The following is a 19113-nucleotide window of genomic DNA, read 5'->3' as shown; positions in this document are numbered from 1 at the left end:
AACCCAAAACTGGGTTGTTGAATATGCACAAGATCAGAGGCAGTCCAATATTTCTGTTTCACACAAATGCTATTAGAAAACGAGGTTTAGATTTCATTTTCTGTTTGGTTTCATATTAGGAACTAGAAGATGTAAACAAATGGGGCCTCCAGGTTTTTAAAATAGCAGAATTATCTGGGAACCGACCATTGACAGTCGTCATGTATACCATTTTCCAGGTAAGTTTTCAGCAGAAGGCAGCTTTTCATTTTGCTTTCTTCTGCAATGCTTGCATGGGTTGTAAAGGCAACTGTGTTTCTCTTTTCTCCTCCAGGAACGAGACTTGCTAAAAACATTTAAAATTCCACCAGATATGTTAATAACTTACTTGATGACACTGGAGGATCATTATCATGCAGATGTAGCATATCACAACAACATACATGCTGCAGATGTTGTACAGTCTACGCATGTGCTGTTGTCGACCCCAGCCTTAGAGGTAAGTCTACAGTGGCAAGGGGGCGGAAATAACACATACTTGTAGCATATAATGCACAGCCTGGTGTTCAGTGTTCCCTCTAACAGGAATTCCCAGGTGTTGTTGACTATAACTCCCAGCACCCCGGCTGCAGAAGCCTTTGGCTGGGGATTATGGGAGTTGTAGTCCTCAACATCTGGGAATCCCTGTTAGATGGAACACTGCTGGTATTTTGCCCTTATTTAATCCCTCCCCCCCCCACCGAAATCCAGTGGCTAAGCATATATGATTATGATTCACAACATTATAATATGAAATGCTACTCTGAGTTGTTACATGTACCGTAGCCAGCCTACAGTAAATAACGTCAGCACCTTTCCAGTAGGACACTATTTGCTTGCACGTTGCACTTCTTTTTAATGCAATATAGCAAAAATACCTGTGCACACACATAACATGTCTGTGTATATTTTTCACTTCTTGACAAAGACAGTGGCCGAGTTCCCACAACCAAACAAGCTGTGGTTCAGTTGGGAACATGTGCAAAGCCTGTGCTTTTCCTCCTCCCCGATCTTCTTCCTTCTGTGGCTCTTGCAAGCTAGGATTACATGCCAGGTTGTGAGACCAAAGTCTGAAGCTGGTTTCACATCCTGGCTTATAGGATGGAGCCTAAACCAAACTCCCCAACTTCACACAAGCTGCAGAACTGTAGTTTTAAGAGACCAGGATGTCCAGTGGCATGCAAAGTAAGAGGAAAAGGGAGAGGGTGGACAAAAGCATAGGCCCAGCTTGTGTTCTCAATCGATAAGCCATCTATCGATCATGTGAACTGGACCACTGGCTTTCTTTGTCTTTTCTCGTGTTTCTCTGAACTGAGCACCTAATACTCCCATTTTATGAAAGCCATTAAACACTCGAGCAAGATTCAACATCAGTTGCTCTTTGGCTTATTCTTGGATTTAGTGTCTGACATTTGTCCTAATCATTTCACTAGGATCCATTGAGCAGTTAAGTCATTATTTCAGCCAGTGAAATATTAATGATGTGCAGGGTAACTCTCTCCCTTAGGGCTACTGCACGTTCCTAAGGCAGCCCCCGAGGCTGTTAAGAACTGGCAGTAGTGCAGGCAGCACTTTTGCAGTTGTCCCCATTGCTGCTTATGGGGAAAACTGCAGAAGGGTTGCTTTGCGCTTACTGCCTGTCTTTCTAAAGGTGTCGAGGCTGCTTTAGGAGACCACGGAAGCCTCGGAGCACAGAGTTTGGGAGCCATGACACCATGCATCATGTCAGCTCTTGTCTCCAGTTGTATAAACCCTTCACTTGCTTGGATTTTGCTTTAAACACAGTTGTTTGAATAAAAAGAGTTAAAATTTGAGTGCCTCTGTTTGTTTGCTCCTAGTATAAACGAGGCATTGCTGAATGTGAATAGCAGCCCTGTTCAAATTGGTGGAACGTCAGTACCTAATTGAGTGTTTAAAAGAGCCTGAATTAAGCAGGACCAACTGCTGCTTAGTGAAAAAAGAAATCAATTAATGCCATATTGAACTGTACCATAGACATATTGGTACACACATCACTTATGCTCTGCGAACAGATGCAAGACTAGCCATGCCAGGAAGTAAGTGTTCCGGATGAGATGGACTTGTTGCTGTTTCAGAGCACCAACATAAAGTATGGCATTTTCCAGCACTGAATACATGCAGTTGTTTAGGATTTGGCTCTAGCTGGGTTGAAATTTTATAACGGCTCATTGTAGATGGGCAGTGAATGCTTTTTGAGATTAATTTTGGCACCATGTTTTCAAAACCTGCACCAGGCTGGCTTCCCAGTGATTTGTCACTTGTAGATAAAATGACTTGCTTTGAGGTATAGAAAAAGCGTTGGAATATCCAATGAATTGTCATCCAAAATACTTTGTATGCTTGAACTTAAATATGTTCTTATAGCAAAAAGGTGAATATACATGGGCCCTGTTTGTACTTGTACAGATCAGAACATAAAAGGGAGAAAGAAAGTCAGTTCATGTGTCTTGTTTGATAAAGTGATTTTTCCACTTTTGTAATTATTATTTTCCAATCTTTCCCTGCTCCCTTCCCCGTCCCCCTCCCTCTCAGGCGGTATTCACAGACCTGGAGATCCTGGCTGCTATTTTTGCCAGTGCAATACATGATGTAGATCACCCTGGCGTTTCAAACCAATTTCTTATCAACACAAGTAAGTGCAATTTATTTTGGGTAACAGTGACAGCCTACGTGTCTGATACCCTGATAGTCCTCTACCCAGAAAACTAGGAACAAAGGAAGCTGCCTTTTACGGAGTCAGAGCATTGGTCCAGCTAGTGCAGTATGGTCTACACTAAGTGCCAGCGGCTCACTGAGATTTGAGACTGTAGTCTTTCCCAACCGTCCCTGGGCAGTTTTCACACAGGGCCTTTAGCTTGCATCTCCTCCGGAATGGAGGGTGTGCATTCACATATTGGCCAGATTTACCTCGAAGTCCCTGCAAGCTCTTGGGGAGCACTTCACTCATGGTTCAGGTTTTTCATTGTGCATTAGCGTGTAGCCTGATTGATATCCAGGATATAAAAATCCACTTTTTGAGTCAGTTTTCTGGGGCAACTTTGAACTTGCAGTAAAGCCTCGCAGTAAACTTGTTACTTTGGTTGTTACCCTGGAGAAGGCAGGGATCGAACCTGGCACTTTCTGCATGCAAAGCAACGCGCTCTACCACCGAGTGACAGCCCCCCCCCTCACATTTCTTGCGTTCTGTATACACCCTTTGTTTAGTGTCCACTTCATTTTGCCAATCCCCTGTAAATATGCCCAGAGCATTTCCCAACTCAGTGCCTCTCTAGGAAAAAGTGTAGCTTGAGGCTGTGAGAGCAATGGATTTCCTCTTGAGCCCCTTCGCTTCTCCAGTTCTTTGAATTATCTTACCTCCTCACATGTTGTGTCTAGACATATTCTGCTCCTCTATCCAAAAATAACCAGAGTGGTTTACAAAACCTCTAAACAATAGCAGTAACAAGAATAAATACAACCTAAAGGGAAACACCAAAATACAGATGGAACTACAGATAGGGGCTTCTGGTAGCTTTGTGAGGAACATAAAGTTGCTTGCAGTATTTCCTGATTTTAGCATTGTGGTTTCCTCTTTTCTTATGGTGCAGGGGGTGGCCACCAAAGGCTCTCCAGATATTGCTGGACTACAACTCCCATCATCCACAGACTTAATTGTAGTGTGGGGGGGTGACAGGAGTTGTATTCCTGCAACCACTGGAGAGCCTCCAGTTGACCACTCCTGTCACAGCAGCTGTAATAGCTACAGAATCAATTCCAACTGGAGGAGCCACGACTGATGTGGTCATGCCTTCTTCAGTTCCCCTCGGTTGTTCTGGCCCACCGAGAATCCAGGGTCATTTGATACCTTCTAGCTCCTTGCCCAGTGTCCTTTTTGCTTGTGCTCTAATGATACAAAATGAGCACTCTAGAGAGAACACTGTGAGGTTAAAGAAAATGGGATCTATTTGCGTAGTCCTCTGTCATATTTCAGGTAAAAGAACGTTATGTTTTGTGGAAAACAGAACAAGCTTCCTGAGAAGAAAATGAGATTTAAAAAGAGGAGATTAAAGGGAGTAAAGGAGTAGGGGGAAAAGACAGTGTAAACAAGAATATAATGATCTGTTGTAGAGCTTGCTTCCCTCCCATTTCATCTGCCATACGGGTTATTCATTCTCTTTGGGTCTACGTAACGTACTGCAGAGGTCCCCAGCAGCTTTCGCCTGTGGCTCAGTTCTCAGGTTCAAACTACACATGATGCTTAGCTGTATCTCATTTTCCTTGGATGTTTTCTACAGCTGCAGAGATGGATGGGACGGCCTCTTAAGCCTTTCCCCTCCTGGAGGTTTCTTTGCTCAGAATGCTTCCCTTGGAGCTGCGTTTCTGCCCATAGAGAAAAGATACATACGTTTCCACCAATAGAGGGAAAAGGAACATAAGTAATTTTGACCATCACATTAGAGGGGAAAGGGTGATGAAAAGACACACTCTGTCCTTGTCTTCAACTCCATATGATAACTCTGCCGCTGCATTTGATGAGAGACGAAAATGCTTGAGAAAATGACACGCAACTGGTGTTATTTGGGCCTCACTGAAGAGATACCCTTGTGCCTGGGCTATATACCACTTCAGTCTGCAGATGGGGGTTCACGCGACTGAATGCTCTTCCACACAATTAACTCCCTCCATATAGAAAACCAGATGTCAGGAAGAAGGGTTCAAACCTGGCCTTCGCCTTGGCATGTTAGTTTTCTAAATGCAGGGATCTTTTTTGTTATGGAGGAGCGTTCAATCACGAGAGTCCCCTTCAGTCTGCATTAAAGCCCAGATGCTGGCTTCCCTCTTCAGTGAGAACTAGGCTTATATATGCAGAGCTTCTGGCAAGCACTCTGATCTTGTGGTAGCAGGCATGAATTGTCCCCTTTGCTAAATAGGGTCCACCTTGGTTTGCATTTGAATGGGAGACGGGAGCACTGTAAGATATGGGGGTGCTTTGTGAAGAGCACCTGCCTATTTGCATGCAGAAGGTTCCAAGTTCCCTCCAAGAAAGGGCGGAGAGAGATTCCTTCCTGCAACCTTGGAGAAGCCACTGTCAGTCTGTGTAGACAATACTGAGCTAGATGGACCAGTGGTCTGACTCAATATAGGGCAGCTTCCTATGCTCCTAATACCACTTCCCTTGAACCAATACTACATGCTGGTGTAAAGAAGAATTTCCAGATCTTTTTTTTTTAAACTTGGTTTCAGCCTAGACCCTGAATCTATTTTTGTGTAGATGGATGGCCTGTGGGCTGCCTTCTAGTGAAATGTAATTTGATGAATCATCCGCAAGGAGGGAAGTTAGGAATTTCAGAGTTTCCTAAGTTGTCTTGATGCCCATTGCCCTTTGCAGCCCCACAGAGATTCAAGTTGAACGCTGCATATAACACGATACTTTAAATTAGCAAAAAATCAAGGTGATGTTACCAAACCCGTCCTTGGGAGCTCTTAACAGTATCATCACTTTATGGTATTAGCATAAAGTGCCAAGAAAATTTAGTTCAACTTCAATCTAGACTTTCTAAACCGTATCTTTTTTATTCTCATCAGGAATATTGCATATTTTTCAAATCATCATCTGACCCCCTTGTGGAATGACTCATCCAAGGGAGAGTGGCATATATATTTTTTAAAAACCCTTGATTTTTGAATTGGCAGGTTCTCCGCCTGGCTGATAATGGCTGTCTAGTGTAATCTTGTAAATTGGAAACTGAGATCTGCTTTCCTTTGGGGTTTGAAGCAAATCTATAATAATCCTTGCAAAAGAACAACACTGAGGGAAGCTGCCTAGACCCCATGTCATAAATGATAGCACTAAAGGAGATTCTGTGCAAAGGCCTGTAGATGAAGTAGCCCAGACACTGGCTGGGATCCAGACTAAATTACCCACTGGTACAACTCCAGAGATTCTCTAGAGGACGAATAAATGTCAACAGGACTTCCCCTAGTGAAGCTTGTCAGGATGTCAGCCACTTCCCAGCCGCAACAAAAGTGCATGTGGGCCATCCCAACTTGAGGGTGTCCCAAGATGAGAGTCACAGTTCTCTTTCCATTATGGGGAATTTGTTAACTGAATATTTAGCTGCGTCGGTGCCTAAACCTTGCTGACTTCTCAAACCATTGCTTAGGGTTTGAGAAGTACTATCACTGCAATGTTACCAAATATTCAAATATTTTCAAATAGTAAACTGCCCAGAGACACAGTGGTATAGAAATAAGTTAAATAAATAAAATATATCGTGGTTTCACTGTTCACTGAACTTTCTGTGGAGGTAGCCCTTGTGAAATTCAGAGGCCTCCTGTACAGTGGCTGACATGATACACAGAGCCAACAGTGACAGGAGGGTATCGTGGAGCTTCTGGGGAGGAGGATGCTGGTTGCGCTACCAGTGATACCATAGTTCCATTCACCACAATGAGAGAAATTGCAACAATGTTGATAGCGCAGCCAAGCAGGTTCAGCTTCTGTGTCCGCGGCGGCAGCAGCACCACAATACTCTCCCATCACCATTGCCACTGGGTATCGTGTCAGCCAGTAAGTTTACGGCCAGCCTACATGTTGATGTGTCATTGGCCATGAAATGTGGATTGCTTACCAAACAGAGCAAATGCAGTGGGAGTCTGATCTGGCTGAGGAGCACAACAGTGAGAGCGGGATTGCCCCTACCACAGTCCATACCTATAGCACCTCCTCGCTGCTCTCTGTTGCAGGAGGGAAGTTCCAGTTCCTGTTGGCAGCAATACGAGATTCTTTCCTGGACATAGCAGTCATGGGTGGGGCAGGGAGAGAGGTTTGACCCAGATTCAAACAGTGGTTGGGGTGAAAATCCCCCCCCACCCCCACCAAATGCTGTGATCTTGATCTGGACTTTCTCCCTTTGGCTGCTCTTTAGTAAACAGAAGTTAAACACTTCATTGGCTGGCCTGGATGCATTTAACAAAACTTGTAGTTAGAACTTAAGAACAGCCCTGCTGGATCGGGCCCTAGGGCCATCTAGTCCAGCATCCTGTTTCACACAGTGGCCCACCAGATGCCAGCTGCTAGAAGCCTACAGCAGGAGTTGAGGGCATGCCCTCTCTCCTGCTGTTACTCCCCTGCAACTGGTACTCAGAGGCATCCTGCCTTTGAGGCTGGAGGTGGCCCTCCGACTAGTAGCCATTGATAGACCTCTCCTCCATGAAGTTATCCAAGCCCCTCTTAAAGCTATCCAGGTTGTTGGCTGTTACCACATCCTGTGGCAGAGAATTCCACAAGTTGATTATGCATTGTGTGAAAAAATACTTCCGTTTCCTGGTCTTAAATTTCCCGGCAATCAATTTCATGGGATGACCCTTGGTTCTAGTGTTATGTACGAGGGAGAAGGATTTCTCTCTATCCACTTTCTCCACTCCATGCATGATTCTATAGACATTTATCATGTCTCCCCACAGTCGTCTTTTTTCTAAACTAAATAGTCCCAGGTGGTGTAGCCTTGCCTCATAAGAAAGGTGCTCTAGGCCCCTGATCATCTTGGTTGCTCTCTTCTGCACCTTTTCCAGTTCTACAATGTCCTTTTTTTGGATGTGGTGACCAGAATTGTACACAGTACTCCAGGTGTGGCCACACCATAGTTTTGTATAAGGTTATTATAATATTAGCACTTTTATTTTCAACCCCCTTCCTAATGCCTGGGGGCCCCCACTTCTTACTTCCCTCCATTGTGAAAACTCTTCATTTATCCCTACCCTCTGTTTCCTCTCCTTCAACCAGTTAGCAATCCACACATGTATTTGTCCCCTTATCCTTTAACTGCTAAGTTTTCTCGGGAGTCTTTGGGCCTTAGCAACTGGGAAAAAGCTGAAAAAAATTGAGAAACTCAGGCTCATGACAGAGAGGATTTCATTAGTAGGAGTCTAGGTTTTTACAGTAATCTGGATTGTTATATATGTTGGAAATAAGCCATTACCTGCTTCAGGACTTTTTTGTTTGTTTTTAAAACAATACATGCAGTTCACTTGTAAAAGGCTAATTTGTTCAGAGATCTTTGTGCATACTCCTCCCTAAGTATTACAGGTAGCTTGCCATATCACGACAGGTATAACAACTAGAATGCTTTAAAAACCCTCGTGTTCCCCCTTCCAAAATAATTTTTAAAATACAGAACTCTAAAAGTGTAAGAATTTTATGAATTACTCACTCAATGTAGGAGGTTGCTTTTCTAAAAGGTAGACTATTTTGTTTGCTTTAGTGCTTAAACCTGTCAGATGTGGTGATGAGTTAAAAGCCATGTCCTTGGCAAACAAGGTCTTTCTCATCTCTCTGCTCTGTCTGCCATGTTTTGCCTTTGGGAGAAAAAGAGTCAGAGCGAGGATTTCTTGGCTCACGTGTTTGTTAAGGAGAGTGAGGCTGCAGGAGAATACACAATAAGACTCCTGAAATCAAAGTGCAAGATATTCTTTATACAGTTCTGTTGATCTGCAAGGATTTTATGGCTGGACTTAAAAAATAAATAAAAAGTGCAGGCACTGGAGCACACTGAGATACAGCTAGCAGAAGGTTGTGGAAACTGAAAAAGAAATAAGTGCTAGCAAATGACAAGCAGTGTTTATAGCTCTGGAGGAATGGAGCCCGTCTGTGTATTGAGTAGATGCAACGGAGTCCCTCGTTAGGTGAATCTAAGAAAATACAAGGAAATAGTTTTGTTGTCTTTACAATGGACATTCCAAAACACTGTATGTGAACCCTACTGGATTTCTTGTTCATGTACCAATTAATATAAACACACGCACCTTCGTGTAAACACTGCATTTAGAAAACAGATTATTTCTCTCTGCAGTCCTTGGTAGCAGTGAACACTGGTAAGCTTGGAGCTATGACTTGGGAAAAGTCTATAAAAGGAAAGAATTCATGCAATACGGGACAAGAGTAGGTCTTCTTTAAAAGCTCGGCCTGCATTGGTCACGGTCAATTGGAAGAACTTTGTGGGAGGAAGAGCACAAACTAGTGGACAGGAGAAACTCTAGGCAAGGAATCGGCAACATAAGAAGCTAGTTATAGTGCGGTTGTTGGACCCTAAAATAACAGCAAAAGAACATGCCATTGGCTCTGTGTGCCTGACACTATAGTTAGACAAATACATCGGTTCCAGAAATGGAGCAGAGAGACTTGCCCCCATCTGACATGGTGTATATGCAAGGAGGTGGAGTTCCCTTATTTGTTTGTAGATTTACTGAGCATGTGTAGTAGGCAGAGTAAGCCTTTGCTGCAAAATTTGATAGTAATCGGCCTTCACTGTGCCGATTTTCTTTGCTCTTGGAATTCTGCAAAGCCCCTTCAGTAGCCAAAGGAAAGGTCTATTGATAACCGTTGTCATATGTAGCCTAGATCCCAGTCTGTTTTTTGGAAAGGGCATTTGACACACACTGGCCATCTCACCAATACTGGAGGAAACATGTTCCAATATTGATAAGCACGATACTCTTCCAAACACTGGAATTCTAAATTGTGCCTTTTGGGGAAACCTTAAGAGCACGAGGAATCGGAAACAAAACATGTGAATGGGCGAGAGAAGCGATATAGGCTCTCCTAACACTCTGCCTTATTATGGCTCTCTTGCAGATTCTGAACTCGCCTTGATGTACAATGATTCATCCGTCCTGGAAAACCATCATTTAGCTGTGGGCTTCAAACTGCTGCAGGAGGAGAACTGTGACATTTTCCAGAATCTGACCAAAAAACAGAGGCAATCATTGAGGAAAATGGTCATCGACATTGTGAGTCACCTTTTCAATTTACTTCCCTACTACTTCTTATCATTAGTATTATTATTTCTTGTTTACACAGTCAGACAGGTGTTATTGACTGGTTTGTTTTATCCAGACATCAGGTCCTTCCCAAGGACCTGGGATGGCTGAATTTTATTGTCAATTGTTATAGATATCGTCGCAGAGTATAGGCTGTTCCCAGTAATGCTGCTTTTTGTAATTGGCTGATGGTGATTTCTATGACCCCTATGGTGTTGAGGTGCTCTTCAAGGTCTTTTGGAACTGCACCCAGGACGCCAATTACCACTGGGATTATTTTGGTCTTTTTCTGCCACAGCCTTTCAATTTCAATTTGTAGATCTTTGTATTTTGTGATTTTTTCCATTACTTTTTCTTCTATTCTGCTATCCCCTGGTATTGCTATGTTGATTATTTTGACTTGTTTTTCTTTCTTCTAGACTACAGTTATATCTGGTGTATTGTGTGGCAGATGTTTGTCTGTTTGTAATCAGAAATCCCATAATATTTTTGCATCTTCATTTTCTACAACTTTTTCCAATTTGATGGTCCCACCAATTTTTGGCTACAGGTAGCTTGTATTTTTTGCAGATGTTCCAGTGTATCATCCCTGCTACCTTGTCATGCCTTTGTTTGTAGTCAGTCTGTGCGATCTTTTTACAACAGCTGATTAGGTGGTCCACTGTTTCATCTGCTTCTTTACAAAGGCGGCACTTGCCGTTTGTTGTTGTTATTTATTTATTTATTTATTTATTTTGATTTCTATACCGCCCTTCCAAAAATGGCTCAGGGCAGTTTACACTCTTGGCAGCCCCAGTTTGCAAAGCTCAGCCATAGATCATTTTGTTTAATGATAGGCTATATGGTATTTAAAAACCAAAATAGAATACAACAGAAGGTGCTGTATTCTGCTCAGAGCAATGTTGCAGGACCCTTTTAAAAAAATGCTGCTAAATTATAAGTGAGCCCTGTATGAAATACCATATAGCCTATCATAAAACAAAATGATCTATGGCTGAGTCCTGAATTTCAACCTGGCCAAGGCTAGCTCAGAGATAATCTGTTTTCTGCTCACAAAACATAACACTATTGTTGCCTCCATATATACTACCTTAATTTAAAATCTGCACCAACTTGCATTAAACTTGGAATGTAGATCATTTTAGTGACCTTTTTGCTTTCTCTTCTCCTCCAAGGTGCTTGCAACAGATATGTCTAAGCATATGAATCTATTAGCCGATTTGAAAACTATGGTTGAAACCAAGAAAGTGACTAGCTCCGGCGTTCTGCTTCTTGATAACTATTCAGATAGGATCCAGGTAAGAAGCCGCATGCTAGAAACACTGACAACCTTTTTACTTCCTATCTACCATGTCCCTTCTGGACTGCTTGCTATTTCCACCTTCACTAACCATTTCTCCCAAGTTTCAGTTATGCCTCTTAATTTTATCTCTGCCTTGAAGCCCCCTCCCTCTGCCGATGTGACCTGAAATCTCACAAAGTGTACAGCATTGGTCTGAAGAGACAAACGCTGTATTCGGGGAGAGATTCTCCCTGTAATTCAGATTGGAGGCCCTTCAAGCATTCTGAATCACAGGGAGAATCTCTTCCTCAGGATAGCGGCCTGGGTCAGGCATCCACAGATTTGGAATGCTTGAATAGAGCTAAAGTTTTGCATTCTGTCAGTCACTGAATTATTTCCCAGTGCTCGAGAGCATCCAAGCTAATTTTCTTGATTACATGTACTGTGGCCCAACTTTCAGATTCCTTTGCAACTGATCAGTCTTGCACTTAGAATATTGTTGGCCTTTTGTTACAGGCAGAAGCTACAGATGTGAGAGAACTGGGAAGCTTATTAATGTCAGTGTGAAAAACACCCAGCACATCATCCCTTTGCTGTTCAGAATAAACCTTGCACTACATGTATTTTTGAGATTTTTGTTTTCACACCCACCAAATGTGCAAATGGGAAAAGGGCTTGGTCTCCAGCAGAATAACACCACAGGTTCTCTGGAGAAAAATATCTCTCTGTCTATTTTAGGTTCTACAAAATATGGTACACTGTGCAGATCTAAGCAATCCAACGAAGCCACTCCAACTATATCGCCAGTGGACAGACAGAATCATGGAAGAGTTCTTTCGACAGGGAGACCGAGAGAGAGAGAGGGGCATGGAGATAAGTCCTATGTGTGATAAGCACAATGCATCGGTAGAAAAATCACAGGTACATTTAACACCTGCTAAACAATATTGGTTAAACAATATGGAATGTGGTTCATAGAATATGAAGTACCTTTTTGTAGATAAAAGTAGCTCTAAGTAATACTGAAGTTTTTTTTTTTTTTTTTTTTAAATAGGATTTAAAGAAAGGTACTAACAACGGGGAAGTAGCTTGCCTAGGGAGCAAGAAGTTGCTGGTTCGAACCCCCGCTGGTATGTTTCCCAGACTATGGGAAACACCTATATCGGGCAGCAGCGATATAGGAAGAAGCTGAAAGTCATCATCTCATACTGTGCGGGAGGTTGCACTTGTATGGATGCCAATGGGTTCCATTACAACAATTTTCTGCAATATAGATTCAGTTGACAGGAGATGGCGTACAATGGGGAGGAGAGCTGGTGTTGTGGTAGCAAGCATTAATTGTCCCTTTTGCTAAGTATGGTCTGCCTTGGTTTGCATTTGGATGGGAGACTACATGTGAGCACTGTAAGATATTTCCCGTAGAACAGGCCTGCTCAGCTTGGGGCCCCCAGCTGTTTTTGGACTACAGCTCCCATAATTCCCAGTCACATTGGCCAATAGCCAACATCTGTAGGAGGGCCTAAGTTGAGCAGCCTTGCCGTAGAGGGATGGTGCCATAAGCTCAGTGGAAGAGCATCTGAATGCTTGCATGCAGAAGGTCCCCGGTTTACTCCCTGTCATATCCAGATAGGGCTAGGAGAGACCCATGTCTAAAACCTTGAAGAACCGCCTCCAGTCAGTGTAGACAATACTAAACTAGATGGAGCAATGGTCTGACTCGGTACAAGTCAGCTTCCTATGTTCCTAATGTGCACCTGCTGAACTTGGTTTCCCCCCCATTAATTTTAAGAGACAGACTGATAACATTAATTCCTCCTTCCTTGGGAATAATATTTTTCCTCTTATTTTGCACTGTAACAGGTGGGATTTATAGACTACATTGTTCATCCTCTCTGGGAGACCTGGGCAGACCTTGTGCACCCAGATGCCCAGGACATCCTAGACACCTTGGAGGACAATCGTGAATGGTACCAGAGCACAATCCCTCAGAGTCCTTCTCCAGCCCCAGATGACCAAGAGGAGGGCAGACAGGGCCAAACAGAGAAATTCCAGTTTGAACTAACACTGGAGGAAGATGGTGAATCGGACACAGAAAAGGACAGTGGAAGCCAAGTGGAGGAAGACACCAGCTGCAGTGACTCCAAGACTCTTTGTACTCAAGACTCGGAATCCACTGAAATTCCACTTGATGAACAAGTTGGGGAGGAAGTGGTGGTGGAGGAGGAGGAGGGGGAGAGCCAGACAGAACCTTGTGTGATAGAAGAAGAACGGTCTCCTGACACGTAACAGGGTGACAGCTCCACAGCTCCCTCTGTCTGTCGTCCTCTCTCTTTCTCTTTTTGAAAATGGTTTCCAAAGTGCATGTCACACGGCACAACCATGGTCATGCCTCACTGTCATCTGCCAGAGATGTTTGTTGATCAGAAACTGATCTTGATTACTCAGTTTGGCACTCAGGAATATTGTAACCAGAATTGTTCATCTCCATGGCATCAGAGAGCAAAGGAAAACATCTGCAGAGAAGAGTTTGATAAAGAGTTCAACTTGGCAAATACAATGAGAGAGTGTCCACTCCAAGCTGTTTTCAAGGAGTAAAGGCTGGCCCAAAGCTAGTGTGTGAGAGAGTGTTTGTGTGTGAGTGAGTCAGTGAGTGAGTGTGTGTGTGTGTGTGTGTGTTCGTGTGCATGCATGTTTTGTGTTGGTTTTTAATTTCATGAGAGAGAGAGAGAAGCATACATCACCAGAATCTAAAAGAAAGCAGCCAGCAAGTGAACCAAGCTGTCTAGTGGAAAATAGATGCACTCAGATCATGGGACACAACACGAATCTGTTACCAGTAGGAAGATGAAGCTGTGGAAATCGCATAATTTTCTAATTTCAAGTCTTCCTGACACATGACTGAAAAAAAGTGTAGCTCAGTGGGTTGCACTGGTGTCTGCATTTTGTAGTATATGTAAAACGGAAATCTTTTTGTAGAGTTTACTTTTATTATTAAATGTATTGAGGTATTATATTTAAAAGAATGCAACACCCTCAGAACTTCATCTGCCACTGGTTCTTCCCCCTGCCCCCCTCCTCAAGTAACTTGCAAGTTTTCAGTACAAATATGTGCTACACTGGATAAATCAAGTTTTATATTTGTTTGCACTTAGATTTTCGTAGCAATTCTTTTAGCTGTTCTAAAATAACCAATTTTTTTCTAGACCAATGACATTCACGAATGTTTTTCATATTTTCTCCCTACTTAGTTGCAGAAAACACTTTCAGTTTGTTGACATTAATATCTGGCTTTTTTAATTGTCATTTTCTAAGAGCAGCAATACAAAACCTGTGATCAGCTCTTTGCCCTCATAGACAGCTTAGTCCTGCAGATTAGGGATATGCACAAACCAAAATTTGTCGGACTGAATTTGAACCGAACCACTGGTTCGTGTACTGGTTTGGTCAAACTGACCGGTACGGTCTATTCGATTGAACCGGTTTGGTGGTTTGAGGGCCTATGCTTGTAAAGGGGAATCTGATGAGGATTCCCCTTTATAAGTAAAGGGGTGGGGGGATCCTTGAAAAGTCTTCTAAAGGGTGGCGGGGGGGCATGGTGTGGCGAGAGGGAACAATTAAAAGTAGATTAAGGTTCTTAGTGGCCCAGTGGCCACTGCTGCCGCTCTTCAAATCTCTCTGACTCAGCCCAGCGCATAGCACTCCCTCCAGCAACCTGCCCACGTGGTGGCGTGATGGTTCCAGACTCTGTGGATGCCCAGAGACCATGCAAATGGCCTCTCTGCATCGGAGGGTGCCCAAACTGCACTGCCACCATGCAGGCAAGTTGCTGGAGGGAGCACTGCATGCTTGGGCTGCACCAGGGGGTTGTGAGGAGCAGCAGCGACCAGTGCCAGGCCAGTAAAAACCTTAATTTACTTTTAAAGATGCCCTCTTGCGCACGCGCACACACACCCTACTGCCCTTTAGAAGACTTCAAGGATTCCCCCACCCCTTTGCTTGTAATGGGGAATCCTCACCTCATTTCCCTTTACAAGCATAGCCCCTCAATCCCAAACCGGTCTGTCACTGACCAGGCTCAGTTTAGTTTGATGGTGGTCCAGTTCACGGTCACACCATCGAACTGGCCTGGTGCACACCCTTTCTGCAGACCTTGCCTTTACTGCTTTGGGCTCTCTGTGCTCAGCCAACAAATTATTTCTGAAATCTAGTGGGCCACTAGACTAGCAGTTCTCAAATTGGGTCGTGACTTAAGGGTGAGCACATAAGACCTCAAAGAAGCTTCCAAAGATTGAAATAACTCCTAAAAATGAAATGTGATGGGATTCTTACTACAGTCAGGATTTGCAGGACTATGGCCAGTATGAATGTGACTCTCTTGTTCTAAATACAGATTGTTTATTTGCTTATGAAATTATTCCCACAAAGCCATGTGTTGCTGTGCATGTGACAACATTAATGGTCTCCTCCGAAGACTTGCAAATAAATGCTTAGGATGGGGACATCCTGCTGTGACAACACAGTACTCGTGCAAAGAATTAAGACTGGAGTATGTAACAACTATTGCTAGTGGAATTTTTCTTGTGTCCGATACAATCTGGGCAATTCAGGCCTTTTAAATGATCACATTTTACAATCAATTTTTAAAATTAAACATCAAGATTTTGACTTTGATTAGGGAAAGTCCTATATTATTGTACTTTAAACATTTGAACATCTGCCAGTCTCTTATAGAAAGAATCCTATGTTGTTTTGTCTGAACAGTGATTTTGTTATATATGGGAGGGGGGAATCAGGGTTTTTTGGTCATTATTTTACCCTATTAAGAGGTTGTGTTTAGGGTTGATCTGCCAGTGGTATGCTAGAGGGTGGGAATGCCTTGCCCAATCAAATTGATAGAGCTAGAAAAGCATATGCTGAACAAATACTGACTGCAATCTGTTAAGAGTTAAAAGCTGTTCAGTCAAGTCAATTGATGTTAATGGGTTTAAGTTCCCTTAGCACCATATGGGATGCCTTGTGTGCAACGAGTAGAGAGTGGCAGATTTGTATCTCCTCTGTGAGATATGGGGCATCCTCATCCTAGACGTGCTGTGGTTGTGTTGTGCAGGCTGTCCTGGTATCTGCATGGCCATTCATTGTACATCCTGGTGGATCTGCTACCCTCAACACAGGCTGCCCTTGATCCCCTGCACACCAGCTTTCTCCAATGACCTCTCTGTTCAGAGGACACCTCTTCTGCATCTGCAAGGTTCCTACTGCACAGGTAGCATAATGTCAAGATGGGGACCTCTTTGTCACACTAGGCCTGGTGAGGAGGCCAAGTTGATGTTTTTAGACAAGTAAACAGGAATAGGATTTAGTTCAGCTGAACCAGGGAATGGTTGGAACATGCCTGTTTTTGCTTTGTTTTTAAAGTATCCAGTCTACTTTTTACCTCAATGGCTTTTATGGGAAAAATACTAGCTGGGGAAATGAATGAAATAACTTCACCATGTTACTTGTCAACATAGGTGCATGTTTTTCCGTCACTACTTCAACATTTGTTCAGTCCCCAAGAGTGCCTGGAATCTTATTGAAAAAAGCAATATCAGTTCCAAAAATCAATATGGACCTGGAAGGGTATTTTATCTGCACTAAGGCTTAATCCTATGAAGTGGAGCACACCCTAACCTGATCCACTTGAGAGACTAAGCACTGGGGGAAAGAGCTGCAGTGGCATTCTTGCCCTATGCACTGAAGCTTAAGACACGAATACCTTTTATTTTAATGGGACTTCCCCAATGCTTAACTTTTAAAGAGGTATTTGTGGGTGGCTGGATCTGGAGGGTGAGCCTACCACCCTGTGTGATTAAACTCTCATAGAAAACAGAGATGTAAAGAAAACACAACCATATTGTGTAAAGTACACCCATACACATGGACAATCAAATGGTAGAAAACATAATTTTTAGAGGCAGGGATCGAATGCACTGTACAATCTTGTTTTTATTTTGCCAAAGTGTGCTTTAGCATCGCACACTGCTTTAAAAAAACAAACACAAAACAATACTGTTGAAAAGTGACTTTCTGTGTTTTCTGTGTTTTTTGCCATAAGAAAAATGCAATGAATGGGGTGCTGTATAGTGAGGGGGAAAGAGAGAGGGGAACCTGAATTTGCATCTACACTTTAGCTTGCAAGTTACTGTACTCAGCAAAGCTGTGTTTCCTTTTTAATTTCTGGTTTTATGTAATCTTTTTTCTTTTTTTAACCGATGAGACAATATAGGTAGAACAAATTGCATTCAGAAGGGTTTTTTTGAAAAAACTTGAGAACGAAACGAATTTTGCTGAAAGTGTTGACAGTTCTTTTAAAATGCATTTATTTATTTTTATTTGTGCCATGCATATTTTTTCTCACCAAATGACCTTACTTGTAATAAGTCTTGTTTGTCTCTGTTTACAGCCATGTATTTATTGTAATGTACATAGTGTAATGTTGATTGTAAATTATAAGTTCTTATTATAACATCATCCTTGCCAGGGTGGTGTTGCTATATTTGGAAACTCTTGGTGAGAGAATATTGTGTATACATACTCCCCTTGTACATTTTCCCCCCTTCTGTAATATATCCTATATCACCTTAGAGCTTGTTTATGAAAGAGTCGAGAAAAATTATAAAATACATAGATATATAAATTAAAGCTGCAGGTCTTTGGTCCCAGGGCTGTGCCTTAACTTTAAACAATATTTTATTCTGTTTTGCTGCATTTGAAAGAAAGGTAGTTGTGGCACATGGGCTGGGCATATCTCCACCGCCCTTTCGTTTTTTGTAAGGGACTAGGGTCATTGCTCCACTACAGGGTATTCCCTATCCCAATGAGCTTTATCAAGAGACCCCATTGGACACTGAAAAAACCCTTGCCTGCCTGATGGAGTACTTTCCCTTTTTCAAAGTGTGTTTTAAGGGATCACTTTGTCCATTCTTCCCCTTTCTTAGAAAAAAGCAACACAGCCACCATCTAACAAACAAGAATGGGCACAATTCAGTGGCATGTTGAAATAAGCAAATTTAATCCCTGTTCGTTTCAACAAGGCCAACACAGGAGATTCTCCCGGTGGATTGTGCCACTATTCTTCCCAATTGGACCTACGTATTTTTTGGCCAACACATAATTTTGACCAGGGATTCTCCCGCACCCAACACTAACATTAAAGTATGTCAAGCACCCAAAACTTGCTTCTGTATAAAATGTGTCTATGGATGTGTGTATACCATAAGTGTAAAGAATGACAGTAGCCCTTTAAGTCTTTTAAACACTACCATTCGTTTTTGCAAAATTGCAGTGTCCTGAAGCATGTCGTGCTGCTGTTCTTGATCACGTAACTTTGTAGTATTGGGTCCCTCGTCACCATTCCATTAATGCCCAGCCCTTATAGCATGTGACTGTTCAGTGAAAGGAGAGATGCTTTTTCAAGGAAAAACAGAGCCTCCTTTTTGACACAAACTGTAGATTATAGCAGCCCTGGCCCAAAGGAATATTGCTTTTTTAAAAAACAGTATAAAAGGGACACTATAACAACAGAATTACTGAACAATATTTTTGTTTTCAATTTGGTTTGTTTCCTTTGGGTATGTCTTTAGAGTGGCAAATTGTGTGAACACTGCAAATAATTCAACGGTTTCTTAGCCTCTCTTACAGCCTAAGGGATAGTACTGTACGTCAATACCTTCGTATGAAATTTTTATATGCAATGGAAATAAAAGCATGGGTTGATTCTGCCTAGATACTGTACTTGTCCATCTTTTTGCAAATAAATTTACTTTGCACAATAAGCACCCATATATAATAAGATTTGTTTTCCAGAACTGGCACAAGAAAATAGAAATGGAATCCAGTACTTTTGTCAGAGAGCTCTTGTGATGAACTTATCTGAAGCGAGACATTGCAGCCCCTCCCTCACCATCTTCTAAAGTGAAGATATAAGGCAGGAAGTTAGGTCAATTAAAAACCCA

The 19113-nt window shown here is 42.5% G+C and overlaps 1 protein-coding gene across 24 annotated transcripts in view; it reads left to right on the top strand.

The window, feature by feature from the left end:
• PDE4D (phosphodiesterase 4D) overlaps window positions 1-18883 on the top strand; it is a 990732-nt gene extending 971849 nt beyond the window's left edge. For all 24 annotated transcript variants that reach the window (XM_053289923.1, XM_053289926.1, XM_053289927.1 and 21 more), the window contains 7 exons: window positions 120-218; window positions 314-478; window positions 2572-2671; window positions 9653-9807; window positions 11013-11135; window positions 11858-12040; window positions 12980-18883. In XM_053289923.1, coding sequence (XP_053145898.1) covers window positions 120-218; window positions 314-478; window positions 2572-2671; window positions 9653-9807; window positions 11013-11135; window positions 11858-12040; window positions 12980-13405 — 1251 coding nt within the window. In that variant the 3' untranslated portion in view covers window positions 13406-18883. The remainder of the gene's footprint in view (window positions 1-119; window positions 219-313; window positions 479-2571; window positions 2672-9652; window positions 9808-11012; window positions 11136-11857; window positions 12041-12979) is intronic.
• The last annotated feature ends 230 nt before the right edge of the window (window positions 18884-19113 follow it).

Source organism: Hemicordylus capensis, chromosome 2, assembly GCF_027244095.1.
Source record: "Hemicordylus capensis ecotype Gifberg chromosome 2, rHemCap1.1.pri, whole genome shotgun sequence".
NCBI lineage: Eukaryota > Metazoa > Chordata > Lepidosauria > Squamata > Cordylidae > Hemicordylus > Hemicordylus capensis.
The sequence above is the reverse complement of the archived record's forward strand: the minus strand, read 5'-3'. Positions and strand labels throughout refer to the sequence as shown.